The sequence below is a fragment of the Sycon ciliatum genome, chromosome 10, assembly GCF_964019385.1.
Source record: "Sycon ciliatum chromosome 10, ocSycCili1.1, whole genome shotgun sequence".
NCBI lineage: Eukaryota > Metazoa > Porifera > Calcarea > Leucosolenida > Sycettidae > Sycon > Sycon ciliatum.
This window is the reverse complement of record NC_088652.1, coordinates 17,678,618-17,692,926: the sequence shown is the minus strand read 5'-3', so window position 1 is coordinate 17,692,926 and position 14,309 is coordinate 17,678,618. Positions and strand designations below refer to the sequence as shown.

Below are 14,309 nucleotides of genomic sequence, written 5' to 3'. Positions count from 1 at the left end.
TCATCTTCTGAAAGTGTTCTGCTTGCTTCTCTTTTTTGCAATTATTATTTTTTCAATTTCTGCCCGTGGCGCCCTTCTTTCAGCTCGTCAGGGGACAACTGTTACTGTCACCACCATGACACTGTCGTGAGAAGGTGCTCTCTGTAGACGATGTTGGTGGTGTCATGGTCAGTAACTGTTGTCGGCTAACTTAGCTAGGCGAGCAAGTGACTGGGACTGGTGCAGTTAGTTTAGCAGCAAGGATGGGATGAGATATCTAGCCGGAACGGAATTCGTGAGAGAAGACCGCGGAACGTTGATACATGTAGGAGGCATTTAAAATAATGGAGAGATTTCTACAAAAGCGGAACCCAGACAGCGGTCGGGTCTCGTGGTTATCCTTGTCCTTGTTGGCATCGCCTTTCTGTTTTCTTGCAGTTGTTTTGCGGTGGTGTTGATTTTGCAGGACAATGCGCCTTCTTTCTAGAGGTACATGTATAACGAACCAAACTTCAACGAGCAGCTGGTCACCCCAGCAACAATTGAGAAAACGACTAGTCTACGTTTGTCCATGGACCATGCATCCCAGCTTTTCCCTGCCACTGCCCAGACAATGCTCAAACGTGTAGGACCCACCCTTGTAGACTGTAGAAATAAACTATTTTTTCTTTCTTGCCAATAGCTTGCCGTCGAAAGCAGTCTTTTTGTAAGGTTCCACCTGTCTGGGTCTAGCCAAAGTTGAACTTCACTTTAAAAATTTCCCGTTTGACTACTAGTGTACATGTACGTTATATTCCGTACACTACAGTTCATTCAGAAAAAGATGAGCGCTGGCTCTGGAGAGCTCCCGTGTTTTGGTGATTTTGCCAGTGCCGCGAGATTCGAAACTTGAAAAAGGGTCCAAAAAAATACCTCAACTGGGGTTTGAACCGCAAATGTACTGTTCTGCAAGTGGAGTGCGCGGGTTGGATTTCCATGGCTTTTCCCCAAATTGCTTTGGGGGCAAAACCTGGCCGAAATCCTATTCTTGTTATGGCTTGCTAGCTCTTTGGAGAAATAGAATTCAAAAACACAATTGGAAGAGCATTCCATGGGGTATTGCCAAAATATTGTGACAAAACACAAAATTTGATCCATTTATTGCCAAAAGCTAGGATATCATCTTTTTCTGAATGGACTGTAGGTGCAGGCAAAGGGACTCGTGCGCAAACGTTTTAGCAGAAGAGGAACGTGCGTGGAATACTTGAATTAGATGGGTGTAAGGTTGGGAAAAGGGATGTGAAACAGAAGAAAAAGTGCGAGAACAGATTAGGAGGCAAGGCAGAGCAAGAGGGGGTGGGGGGGGGGGGGAGGGGGGAGGGTGCAGCCATGCACATGTACATGTACTTTCGCATAATCAAACACATCATCTATAATTCTGGGGAAAGAATTTTCAGTATAGCCTGTAAAACGATTGCCAAAACATTTCTGTCCGTTTAGAAGGGAGGGCAAATCTCCTGTACCTCAAGGAGTTGTGTGCTACCGTATCCACTCGAAGTATGACCGAGAGGATAATTGTCAATAGGCGACTCACCCACATGAACTGTAATAGTGTGGGATCCGGTACCAATTTGACCATCAGAGGTACCACGGCAAATACCCTTCAGATTGGCCGGAATGTGAATGTTCTCCGTGTCTGTACGAAAGTACCAAATATCCACCAGGGTTGGATCAGAACACTCCTGTCCATCGATCTTCACAAACCACCTTGCAGCTCTTCCACTTCCCCCGCCAAGCACACGGATGTTGGCAGAGTAGGAGACCTTCAGCAGAGTGTCTGCACGTTTCTTGACATAGGTAATGCTGGCTAGCTGGGCATGGTCGTTGTTGCCAATAAACTGATGGTGTCTGGAGTTGAACGCGTAACCAACCAAGGCCTTGTTGCACGCTGCATTGTATGCCTGAAAGAGAGAAAGCAAAGGAAGGGTTTGGAATTTTCGCATCACAAAATACATCACAACATAATATTATTATTATGTGTCCACATGTACCAGGCACAGTGTTTTGTTAGTCATGCGCCTTGACTTCCAGGTCCAAATAGCTCATTGGTTCCAACATATCCCTGGAGATATCTAACTCACATGCTACAGAAGTATGTAAGCTAGATATCGAAGTAGGTTAATGAAGATGTATATAGGTACCATCGGCATGGCCTGAATGCTCAATGTCTGGGATCCAGAACTAATAATATCATTGCTGGAATAGAAGTGTAGGATAGAGCACCAGTACAACTAACCACTTCCTTTATCAGCCCTCACTGTGACGCTTGTGTGATCATAATTGAGAAATGCCCGGATATGTTTCCTGATGAATTTGACACATAAGTCTGAGTTAGAGCCCAGTGTTTGCCTGGTTTTCATGCTCCATTGTAGTTGTTCTATGAAGTGGTAGTCTACCATATTCGGCACCTGTCTTACCTCAAGCACATCAACTCGCTTGCTAACGGCAGTGACTTTCTTGGCATTCTTGACAGCATTTCCTCGGACGACGTCAACTGCATTGGTCAACCTTTCCACTGATGTGTCTATGGTGAAAACGGAGAGAGACGACAGCAGTAAGATAGTCTACTCTACACAGGATGATAATTGAAGCCAGGTCAGAGTGCTCATCGATATTGTAACACGTTGCATGCCCGAATTCACGTCAACTCAATCTATTACATACCTAAAGTGGATGGATGATCTGAAGAAGGTGCCTACGTGGATTGAAAGAATTTTGTCATTTCTTGGATAGGTGAACGAGATATCGTATGGTGTAGAACACCAGACTTTGAATTGATCAATATAAATTTATTTCCAAGGAAATCGTTCACTGGTACGAGAGAGATTATGGCCAACTCACCCACTTGGCAGAAGTCACCAGTTCGGTATGGAGAGCACACACACTGATACGTGGCACGTTCCTCACTGAACTCACATTGACCCTCAGAGCCGCATGGGCTGTAGTCGTGGCATGCTGGTAGATCTCCTTCTACATATATGTAACAGTAGCAAAATAATGCAGAAGAATGAAATCATTTTATTGCGCTTCCAGATCCATAAATGAGAAATAGAATGTTTTGGTACCACGACATCGCTGTAATCAAGCCGATCAGTGTGCAAACACCTCACTGAAAAATCGTCCTCCATCACAGACTTATGGCGGTTTGAATATCGTAACTGTGTTCATATCACCTTATAGAGTACGCTTTAATGCTCAAACTTACGCACCACTTTGTAACTTAAACGCCTACCGTAATGCCACCGGGCAATGTACACGTGTGCGGGTGCATGTACCTTTAGACCACTCAACGTTTACAGTGGACCATGTACTTTATTCCAGCTGTACTATCTAAACGACGACCCTCTGATTCTCAACCATAACTACTTTACAATAATATTATACTAGTATATCGGAACCCTCGCGAACCAAAAGGTGGAGGATTCCTGTACCAAGTCGAGAGACCTTCGTCGTATAATGTACTCGGCATAATAAAGTGGTCTATGTGGAAAGAAATGGAATGCCCATCATCAGAACTTGAGGTTCGTGTAAATACAGTAAATTTACTTACTCAAACAGCTTTGCACAGCCCTGGCATGTGCCAAGTTCTTCTCCAGAATGAACGCCAGCAGTTTCTCGTCGGCGGCCTTGATCTTTGGCAAGTCGAAGTGCAGCGAGGCCAAGGTTCCTTTGTAAGTTATGGCTTTGGCCAGAGGAACTCCAGATCTCACCAAAAGCTTTTGAAGGCAGTTGCCTGGATAAAGACAGGTTGGAAGATAGAAATAGTAATGAAATTCTACTATTTCAAATTAAAATACTCAAATCCTGCAGAAAAGAGAGAATTCAATCACTCTTAATGAGAATGATATAGGCCGACCAATCGTTCAATCTACTATAGTTGCGACCCCGGATGACAATGATAAGAATTTTCGTTGCGCGAAATGTTCCAGGTCTACCTTTGCCCGCCGACTAGAGGTGAGAATTTAGTGACTAGCTCTTGTCGTCCCGAAAACATAGTGAGTTCTGGACACGACAGCAGGAATTCGTGGTAGTTATCTTGGCGATAATGATAAGAAAGTTGGTTGCTTGCAGCGTTCGTGCGTGAAAATATCTAGCAGAAATTCTGTGAACAACCAAGTTTTTTTTACAGCTATTGCCTAGATAGCTACTGATGATGGGTGAAGAATCCTGAGCAAAGGTTCGGGAAAATTTCCCTCTTGCACCTTTCCCTCAAACCAATGAAAATGTGAATCTAGAATGTCGCGAGCAACCACCTTTTTGATAGTTAACGCCACACGCACGATGCACTGCTAACGTGGGAGGAATTCTGAGCTACAGTGGAAGTGAGAAGTACAGCCCTGCAAGCAAAATGCTTAAAATAATCGACTGAACATACTGGACCACCGGCCCCATCTATCCTCGACTCTACTCTTTGAATTGGCATCCTTTTTTTCCTTTCGGAGCCTTTCTCGTCTCTTCTTACGCTATTAAAACTATACAGCAAGCACTTACCGGCAGGTAGGTTTAATTGTACGTTTGCTTCTGGCTCTTTCTGCGCATTGCCACCTTGAAATGATAGCATGCTAATCAGAAGTAGCGAGAGGGTGAAGCTGATCCCATCCATGGTAATGATAATGCTTATGCACCAGTGTCGTATGCAATGTACTTCAGGCGGTCTTCAGACGGTGTTTTCTCAACTGAACTACGAATGGCTGGGAAACTGGAAACTGATAATTACAGCTTGCACCGCTACTGCTTTTATAGCAATCCGAGACCATTTCCCCGGATTGTGATATGACGCCACGGCTCAGGGAACAGACGTTGATCCATCTCCTGACACACCAAGAACCATCAATAGGCGTAAATACTTTCGCATGGGCAAAATTATGGCCTGGATATGGATCATGCATGTATCACCGATGTTGGTGACTGAGCTTTTTGAGAAAATTGTGCACGTTGTCGGTATGTTTGGGCGATGAGGTCTGTGTTTGAAAGGGGCTTCGGAATCCAGAAGCTGTATGCGGGAAGAGGAACTAAACACATCGTGATTCCAGCGAAGTAGATAAGCTTGTACTTTTACCGGAACGGATTGCGAGAAGTTATAGATGAAAGCTCGTGGCACAAGCGCTTGCCTGAGTGCTGAAGACAAGGGTCCTTTGAATGGGGCGAGCTCTTTGTTACATGTAAAAAAATATTTGCGTTAGGGGCAATTCTTACACTGTAGATATTTTGCCCTGTGGACAAAGCGAACATCTTGTTGACAGACACAAGTGTTGCACTCTCTGAACTTTGACTGCAAGAATAGGATTATGCAAACATCACTCATAACCTTTCAATTCTTCTAGAGTTAACATCCGGACGGCGAATGGAAGGTAGTGATTCACCTTATGTCTGCCTCCCACTAGGCTGATTTTGGGCCAGTGCTCCGACACCGACACCGACACCGACATGAAATCAGCCCGCTGTGTCGGACTACCTCTATACACATACACACACACACACACACACACACACACACACACACACACACACACACACACACACACACAATTGTAAGAAACTTGTGCGACAACACCGCGCGCACCAGGTGACTGTCGTGCCAACCTTGAGTATTTTTCATGAGATTAAATATCGGCCCCAAAATCGGCATAGTGTGGACAACGCGATAGTGACGGTACATCCAGCACATCTTCAAGAATCAAAAGAGATTTTCAGCGGCTGTTCATGGAAGGAGTACTGCATGTACATGTCCATGTAGTACATCATAATTTTATAACTCTACTGTCTGATTGAGTACTGATGCTGCAGCTACATATACATGTATAGTTGTACAGTATCAAAAAGGACGACTAGACAAGCCACTCAAAGTGCTCCAAGAACACTATCAAGACTTCTTTCTTGTACAGTGGTTTTCGGCATAATCGAGAGGAATTTCGAAATGTCGGGAATTCATCTACAAATGCGGGATATAAGCGGCATAAATCAGGGAATACTTTGCAAGTTTGCACACTACATAATAAATTAAAAAAAACACTGAAACTGAGCCTAGCGGTCGAGAGATACCAGACGCCACCAGCAACGAAGGAATGGATAAGTCGCCATTCCTGTCTGACCTGGGCTCATTGACAGTGACCAAAAGCCCATAAAATTAATGTATAATGCGCCATTTTCACTTCCCATAGGACGGGTAAAGCGGTTGCTGAATAATTGGCGACTATTTTTAGACGAGTTCTTATTGAATTCACCACTTTCTCTTTAATCAAACAAAGGTTGTTTGTCACTTAGCGCGGCATAATACTTATTATGCTTGTCAAATCTCATCACCATTCATTCTGCGCTTCCCAAGAAATCACCTTTCAAGTGCAGCGCTGAGAACGAACAGTGAATTACCCAATCTGCACCGCACGCGCAATGCTTTGACATCTGCCATGCGACACTTCAATGGCATGTCATCTCCCAGTTTCGCCCCAATGTAGTAGATCACGCTGATTGCCTTGTTTTCGAGTCGAAGACTCGTACCAGACATACCCGTATTTGTTGGTAAGTACAATCATGTAATTAGCCTACCAGCCATTGACAACGAGACTGGAAGAGAATAGTCACGTTCACCTGAAGTTGATATCGAACCATTTACTGCTCGCGGTTTACCTTAGGCAAGACTCATCTACAGAGAAGGTACGTGAAAACTACGACTGTAAAAAAAATTATTACAGTCATGTACGTGTGCTGGTGTTTAGGTGTATTTCACAATGTACGGTATATGCACTGCGCGAAGTTCATCATGCGTTTCCAATACATCGTTCCGTCACAGACGAAGAGTGATGATGACCCTGTGCGAGGATTGGATTGCTACCGGGTTCTGGAAGTCGAAGTGGGCGTTGCAAGGCTGCATTGATGCTTTCCTCGGAAAGTCGAAACCGCCATTGGATGCAAATGAATATTGTTTCTAGCGCTCACTTCACTGGGCCGCATTAGCTGTGACTAGTCAAAGAAACCGCCGACAACAAATCTCCGGCCTAACAAACTCTTGGGACTTGTGTCGTCCTTTTAACATCAATGTTTATTCTATAAAAGAGTTTCGCCAGCTCGGATGAATTCCTGCACGATCCGATGCATGCAGCAATGCTGCTCTCATGAATGTATTCCTACACCTGCACCCGTATCAGAGATTCAGAATACAAGAGTGAGACTCTCTCTCTCTCTGATAGTTTGACCTACATGATGGGATTGTACCATGTACATGATTGTACATATTCATGTACAAGTGCACAAATCTGTGGACAGCAACTGTTTCGCTCTGTTAGAGCTCCTTACATTGTAGCACAGCTCAGAGGACCGAAGCGCAGCTCTTCGCAATGAAATACGTTTCCGTGAAGCAAGGCATTTTTATAAAGAGCTGCAAACCCCGCCAAGAGTGCTCGAAATGCTCCAACTTAGCAGTGAGCGTTGCACAAGGCGAGCGGCAAGGGTTCGCGCTAAGGTAAGAGTGCTCAACCTAACGACATTGCTGACGCTAGGGAGCATAATACTCAAATCTGTGCAAGTACATGTACATGTAGGTAAGGCGTTCTGCCTCTGTGTACAAGTGAGTAATTTTCTACTACTGAAGTATGCAGTTTGCAAACACGTCCACGGTTCCTACGCAGGCTGCACCGCATTAACCATGATCAGGTATATCGCCTTGTTTGTCTGAAAGGACAGATATGAAGATATAAACAACAGTGACAGTGCCTTTTCTTAGAACTCTCCAACGGCACTGCCGCGCTTTTCTTCCACATTTTAACACTTGGCTTCCACGAACAATTGTCAGCAGCACGCAACGAAAGAAAGGACTACCGACGTTTCGCCCATAGGCTATCATCAGGGCATTGGTTAGTAAGGGCAGGAAAAAGCATGAACTACAAATAGTAAAGCCAGAGGAATGTTCTAGAGCCCACACATCATGCATTTGGCAAGAGACCAAACGATCATGACTTCAAAGGTGACAAAGCAGACCCAAGAGGTCAAGGAGAAAGTACATTGACATCTAAAGTTGACATTACTCTCAAATTAATTATCCTTTTGCTATGTCGCCATAGCTGACATTAAAAATAACGAATATGGCAACTGGACACAGACAGCATTGTGAGCTGGACAGGCTTCAGAGTGCAGTCCCCCCCCCCCCCCCCCCCTGCCCATGTCTTACGCAAACATGCAAAGGCAAACTGCAGAAGTTGCCGTGGTTGGCTATCACCCTTCATTTCACATTCATTTTTCATTGGCAGTCGTTTGACCTGTCTGGAAATGTTGAATACGTACAAAAGTCGGCAAGGAACGAAACTTACGACCAAGTTGTGCGGCTCCTCGATTCTCCGCCAACAACGAAGCTATACGGCAGCGCAGCCCATCAGCTGCCTTGTCAAAGTCAACAGAGGATGACATCACTACTACTAGAGAAGGAGGAGGCTAATCTCCTCGCAGAATAGGGGGAAATTCGGGAAGGGGAAGAAATGGCGCAAAGCATACGCCGCTAGAATTTCCGTACACCTAAAGTGAGGTTATTGCCACGCTCTGCACCAGTCCGCCAGCCTAGGTATTTCACCATCACGTGTCTTCAACCACGCACTTTCAACCGCGCACTGCAGGTGCCCGTAGGTGAAAGGTGATTTCTTGGGAAGCGCACAATGAATAGTGATCAGACTTGACATGTATGCAGCGCGATGTAAACAACAACTGTTGTGTGACAAGACAAGGTCGTGAATTCAATTAGAACTCGTTTCCAAAGGTAGGCGCCAGTCATTCATCAAACCCTCTACCCATCATATGGGAGGTTAAAAAACGGCGCATATGGCCTTTGCCTTTAACACTGGAAATAAGTTGAGGTCAGACAGGGATCAGAAGGCATCCATTCGGGCACTACTGGTGGCATCTGGTGGCGGCTGGTAATTATCCAACCCTAGACTCAGTCTCAGTTCGGTGTATTTAGAGATCACTGGACATCATCCCACCTCCCCTTTGCCGTGTTCTCTGTTTTTGTTCTCCTTTATTGGGTCGTCATTCGGTTTGAATGTGCGAGGTAAAATATAAAGAAACAACCAACCAAATACGCATAGACAAAGGCAGCAATAGCAACAGGACAAAGTGAAGGGTGGTCGGTCACAGCCAGGCGTGAGACTCGAAACTAACTGAGGAAGCCAGGAAAAGAAACAACGATAAAGAACACTCCAGATGCCATAATCTTATTTGCAACCGAGTATGTTGCGCCATCAATCATTCATTTCTCCCCTATCTCGCTTCGCTTTGCCGGCGAGAAATACAACTGCCAGCACATCAGCACGTCATCCCTGCCTCCCCTGTATCTTGTTATTTTGTTTTGCCAAATTTCCAAATATCCTATGCCAGGTAAATATGGGTTGAATATCTTTCATTCGCCGTCCGATGTTTAATTAAGTCTACGAGTAGAAGAATTGAAAAGTTACCAGGGCTGTTTTTCATAATCCTTATGTTGCAGTCAAAGGTCAGAGAGTGCAACACTTGTAAACAAGATGGTCGTTTTGTCCACAGAGCAAAATGCTTACAATGTCGGAATTGCCTCCAAGGCACATATTTCTTTATAATGGTTACATAGCAAAGAGCTCGCCGCTCAGAGCATTCAACACCTACAAGGTGGGACTTGCCCCCTACGCAAATATTTTGTTTATACATGTATGCAACAAAGAGCTCGCCGCTCAGAGCATTCAGGCCTCAGGCAAGCGCTTGTGCCACGCATTTTGATCTATACTTTCTTGCAATCGGCTCCGGTGAAAGTACAAGCAAATCAATTTGGCCGACATCATGATGCATTTGGTACCTCTTCACGCATACAGCTCCTGGATTCTGAAGTCCCCTTCAAACACTGACCTCATTCCCCAAAGGTGTCAAAAACGTGCACAAATTTCTCAAGAAGTCTAGTCGCCAACACGAGTGATTCATGCATTCTCCATAACCAGGCCATATTCCCATGGGAATGTGTTGGTGTCGGTTGATGGTTGTTGGGGTGTCAGCCGATGGAGCAACGTCTATTCCCTGAGGCTTGGCGTCAAATTTATATCAATCAAGGAAAATGGTCTTGGATTGCTATAAAAGCAGAAGTGGTGCAATCTGTAATTATCAGTTTCCAGTTTCCCAGCCACTCGTGGTGAAGTTCAGTAAAGACCATCTGAAGACATTCTGCAGTCGATTGCTTACAACACTACTGTTTGAGCATAATCATCATGGATGGGGTCAGCCTCACCCTCTCGCTACTTCTGATTTGCATGCTATCATTTCAAGGTGGCAATGCACAAAACGAGCCAGGAGCAACCGTACAACTCAACCTGCCTGCAGGTAAGTGTGTTCTGTTTAGTTTTTTTTCTCAATCAGATATCGTAAGAGAAGACGAGCATCGATTGCAGGATTATTGTGGTTCAGTATGTTCAGTGGATTCCATTACGTATTTCGTGTGCAGGGCATTGCTTCCTTCCAGTATAACTCGTGATTCTTAACGTGTTAGTACTTAGGTGTAAGCAGTTGGTTTAGGTGCCTTGGCGATACCTTTAGGTACCTTGGTGAAATTAGTAAGAAGTCGATTTCTCACAATATTCCAGCTAGATGTATTCCCGAACCTTTAACACGCTCGAACATTGCGAGCAACCAACTTTCTCATCATTGCCTCCAAGGTCACCACCACGAATTAGTTCTGTCGTGTCCAGAACGTCTTGTATACTGTAAATGGCAGGTGTGAGTCAATCAAGTCTCACCTCTAGCCTTGCGAGTACGGCTAGAGCTCGAGCGTTTCGAGCAACGAAGATTCTTATCATTGTGAGCCAGGTCGCTACCAATAGATGTAACGATTGGCAGTCCGATATCCTTCCATTGAATGTATACCATCTCTATGTATCGTTAGAGTATTTGAGTACATTTCATGAATATTTCTATCGTCCAACCTCTGTTTATCCAGGCAACTGCCTTGAAAAGCTGTTGGTGAGGTCTGGAGTTCCTCTGGCCAAAGCCATAACTTACAAAGGAACCTTGGCCTCGCTGCAATTCGACTTGCCAAAGATCAAGGCCACCGACGAGAAACTGCTGGCGTTCATTCTGGAGAAGAACTTGGCACATGCCAGGGCTGTGCAAAGTTGTTTGAGTAAGTAAATGTACTGTATTTGCACGAACCTCAAGTTCTGATGATGGGTATTCCATTTCTTTCCACATAGACTCCTAGAATATGCTGAGGACATTTTTCACGCCTTGTAACCGAAACCCTCCACCTTCTTCATCGTAAGAGCTCCAATGTTATTACACGTAAAAAAAAGACGTAATTATTGTGGTTCACTTTCGCAGAACCTAAGCCTCTGTAATTATGATTGGGAAACTGTAGGTAGTTTAGACAATATAACTGGATTAAAAGAAACGCCGGGCTATAAAAAGTGGTAAAAAAACTCGCAAAACGATCTTCACAGGTACTTTTACATTGCACAAGAGCCATCATTATGGTACGTTCAAACCTAATTGAGCCTCCATATGGCTCTGTTGTTGCTTTGCGTTGCGCTTTCCTGAGAAAAGCCCGTTTTGACCGCCGCGTGTGCTGTATACGTGGATTTAAGCACAGTTACAATATTCAAACAGCCAAAATTATGTCTCTGATGGATGAAGAGTATTCAGTTCGGTTTTTGCATACTAATCTGCTTGATTACAGCGATATCCTGGCCAAGATAAATTTCTTTGTTCAAAAATACCTTACGCCCCCTTTCTTTGTATCTTGAAGCTCAATGAAAAAGTATTGTTCTGCAATATGTTTGCGAATACCATGCAGAAGGAGATCTACCAGCATGCCACGACTACAGCCCATGCGGCTCTGAGGGTCAATGTGAGTTCAGTGAGGAACTGGCCACGTATCACTGCGTCTGCTCTCCATACCGCACTGGTGACTTCTGCCAAGTGGGTGAGTTGGCCACAATCTCTCTCGTATCAGTGAACGATTTCCTTGTCAAACAGCAATTCAAATGGGAACTCAATTTACCATACAACACGTAGTGCTCTTTTTCCAAACAATTTTTATTTATTTTTTTTAAAATATTTTTTTACTATGTTGACATACCCAACTCGTAAATAATATGGTGCAGAGACAAGGACAAACGTGACAACTACTGATTAGGGGCTTATTACAATATCCTTCCAGTCTAAATGGGTACATCTTTGTGACAATCGATCCCCATACGTCCGTACTGGATTGCGGTGACGTGGATCCGTGAATGTCAAGTTTTAAACGTTCACTGAGCGCTCCGACCTGGCGTCAAGGATCACCCTGTTTAGAGTTCGCCATCTCACTGCTGTCGTCTCTCTTCGTTTTCACTATAGACACATCAGTGCAACGGTTGACCAATGCAGTTGACGTCGTCCGAGGAAACGCTGTCAAGAATACCAAGAAGGTCACTGCAGTTAGCAAGCGAGTTGATGTGCTAGAGGTAAGACAGCAACCGAATACTGGAGGCTGCTGCTTCAGACACCAGCCACAAAGTAACATGAAAACCAACACCAAACCAAGTCTCTTATCGGCTCTTACTCAGACCTATCTGTCACACTCATCAGGCAGCATCTCGGAGCATTCTCTATATCTGACCACACAAACCTCGCAGTTCGGGCTTGTAAAAACATGGTTCGTTGTACGGTGCTTTTATACTAGACTTCTACTTCTACTGATATTACTAGTTCTGGGCACCAGAGTTTCAACCCATCCCGACGATAACTAGACACATCTGTGTCAACCTCTATGTTTGCTAGATATGAAAGGGGTGTTTTGGACGCAATGAGCTATTTAACCATGGAGTCAGGGCGCACGACTAAGAATAGCAGCTTGGGTTATGGGTCACTATGGTCTGCGGGGACACATCTGGAAAGTTCCAAACCCTTCCTTTGCTTTCTCTTTTTCAGGCATACAATGCAGCGTGTTACAAGTCCTTGGTTGGTTACGCGTTCAACTCCAGACACCATCAGTATATTGACGACAACGACCATGCCCAGCTGGCCAGCATTACGTATGTCAAGAAACGTGCAGACACTCTGCTGAAGGTCTCTTACTCTGCTAATATCCGTGTGCTTGGCGGAGGTGTGAACGGGGGTAGGGCTGCAAGGTGGTTTGTGAAGATCGATGGACAGGAGTGTTCCGATCCGACCCTTGTGGATATCTGGTACTATCGCACCGACACGGAGAACATTCACATTCCGGCCGATCTGAAAGGTATTTGCCGCGGTACCTCTGATGGGCGAATTGGTACCGGATCCCATACTATCACAGTCCATGTGGGTGAGTCGCCCATTGACAATCATCCTCTCGGCCGTACTTCGAATGGATACGGCAGCACACAACTCCTTGAGGTACAAGAGATTTGCCCTCCCTTCTAAACCGACTGAAATATAGTGGAAATCGTTTTCAGGCTGCGCTTACCGCTCTTAGATAATGTGTGTGATTATGCGAAAGTACACGTACACGTGCACGGCCGCACCACCTCTTTCTCTGTCTTACCTCCTAATCTGTTCTCGCCATTTGTCTAGTGTTTCGCATTCCTTCTTTCCAACCTTACACCCATCTATTACATGCACGTTCCTCTTCTGCTAAAACGCTAGCACACGAGTACTTTTTGCTTGCTCTACTATCTCATGTTCTCCTCTTTTCCTTCAATATTTTCTTATTTTACATCTCACATTATGCATTGGAAGATTTACGAAATAAGATACTCGATTCCTGGCGGTGACAGACAATTATAATCTTCATCCTTTTCTTTTTTTCAAACGCCTTCAAACTAATGCCTTGTCCTCACTGGTCAGAATGTTTTGAGAAAGAGAGAGAGGGAGAGAGAGAGAGAGAGCGAGAGAGAGAGAGAGAGAGAAAGAGAGAAAGAGAGAAAGAGAGAGAGAGAGAGAGAGAGAGAGAGAGAGAGAGTGAGAGAGAGAGAGAGAGAGAGAGAGAGAGAGAGAGAGAGAGAGAGAGAGAGAGAGAGAGAGAGAGAGAGAGAGAGAGAGAGAGAGAGAGCGAGAGAGAGAGAAGGGGAGAGAGAGAGACACACACACAGACAGAGAGAAAGAGAGACAGAGAAAGAGAGACAGACAGAGAGACAGAGACAGAGACAGATAGATAGAGAGAGAGGGGGAGAAAGAGAGGGAGAGAGAGAGAGAGAAAGAGAGTTGCAGCAGCTCGGCCGATTATGGAATCGTTCGAAAAATCCTCAATCCTCGGCGCGAAAATTGCCTGGGGTGGAGGGGATACAGTAAAGACCAGGAAGCGTGGCAGACCGCGGAAACCAAGAAAACTGGACACA

The 14,309-nt window shown here is 44.9% G+C and overlaps 2 protein-coding genes across 2 annotated transcripts; one reads left to right on the top strand and one right to left on the bottom strand.

Moving 5' to 3' along the window:
• Positions 1 to 1,320: 1,320 nt before the first annotated feature.
• LOC135825787 (uncharacterized) lies at positions 1,321 to 4,742 on the bottom strand. The gene is made up of 5 exons (XM_065338409.1): positions 4,510 to 4,742; positions 3,569 to 3,751; positions 2,860 to 2,988; positions 2,436 to 2,542; positions 1,321 to 1,919 (listed from the first exon to the last, which is right to left on the bottom strand). Exons 1-5 carry the CDS (start codon positions 4,619 to 4,621, stop codon positions 1,455 to 1,457), a joined length of 996 nt encoding a protein of 331 aa, XP_065194481.1. The 5' UTR covers positions 4,622 to 4,742; the 3' UTR covers positions 1,321 to 1,454.
• Positions 4,743 to 10,134: 5,392 nt separating this feature from the next.
• Positions 10,135 to 13,795, top strand: LOC135825804 (uncharacterized). The gene is made up of 5 exons (XM_065338427.1): positions 10,135 to 10,341; positions 10,955 to 11,137; positions 11,807 to 11,935; positions 12,352 to 12,458; positions 12,925 to 13,795. The coding sequence occupies exons 1-5, from the start codon at positions 10,230 to 10,232 to the stop codon at positions 13,393 to 13,395; spliced, it is 1,002 nt and encodes a 333-aa protein (XP_065194499.1). The 5' UTR covers positions 10,135 to 10,229; the 3' UTR covers positions 13,396 to 13,795.
• The last annotated feature ends 514 nt before the right edge of the window (positions 13,796 to 14,309 follow it).

Coding starts and splice junctions, on each gene's coding strand:
- LOC135825787 (XM_065338409.1), bottom strand. CDS start 4,621: ATGGATGGGATCAGCTTCACCCTCTCGCTACTTCTGATTAGCATGCTA. Junction 2,989..3,568: donor GGCTGTGCAAAGCTGTTTGA/GTAAGTAAATTT, acceptor ACATATATGTAG/AAGGAGATCTACCAGCATGC. Junction 2,543..2,859: donor TGGTGACTTCTGCCAAGTGG/GTGAGTTGGCCA, acceptor TTTTCACCATAG/ACACATCAGTGGAAAGGTTG.
- LOC135825804 (XM_065338427.1), top strand. CDS start 10,230: ATGGATGGGGTCAGCCTCACCCTCTCGCTACTTCTGATTTGCATGCTA. Junction 10,342..10,954: donor ACAACTCAACCTGCCTGCAG/GTAAGTGTGTTC, acceptor CTGTTTATCCAG/GCAACTGCCTTGAAAAGCTG. Junction 11,138..11,806: donor GGCTGTGCAAAGTTGTTTGA/GTAAGTAAATGT, acceptor AATACCATGCAG/AAGGAGATCTACCAGCATGC.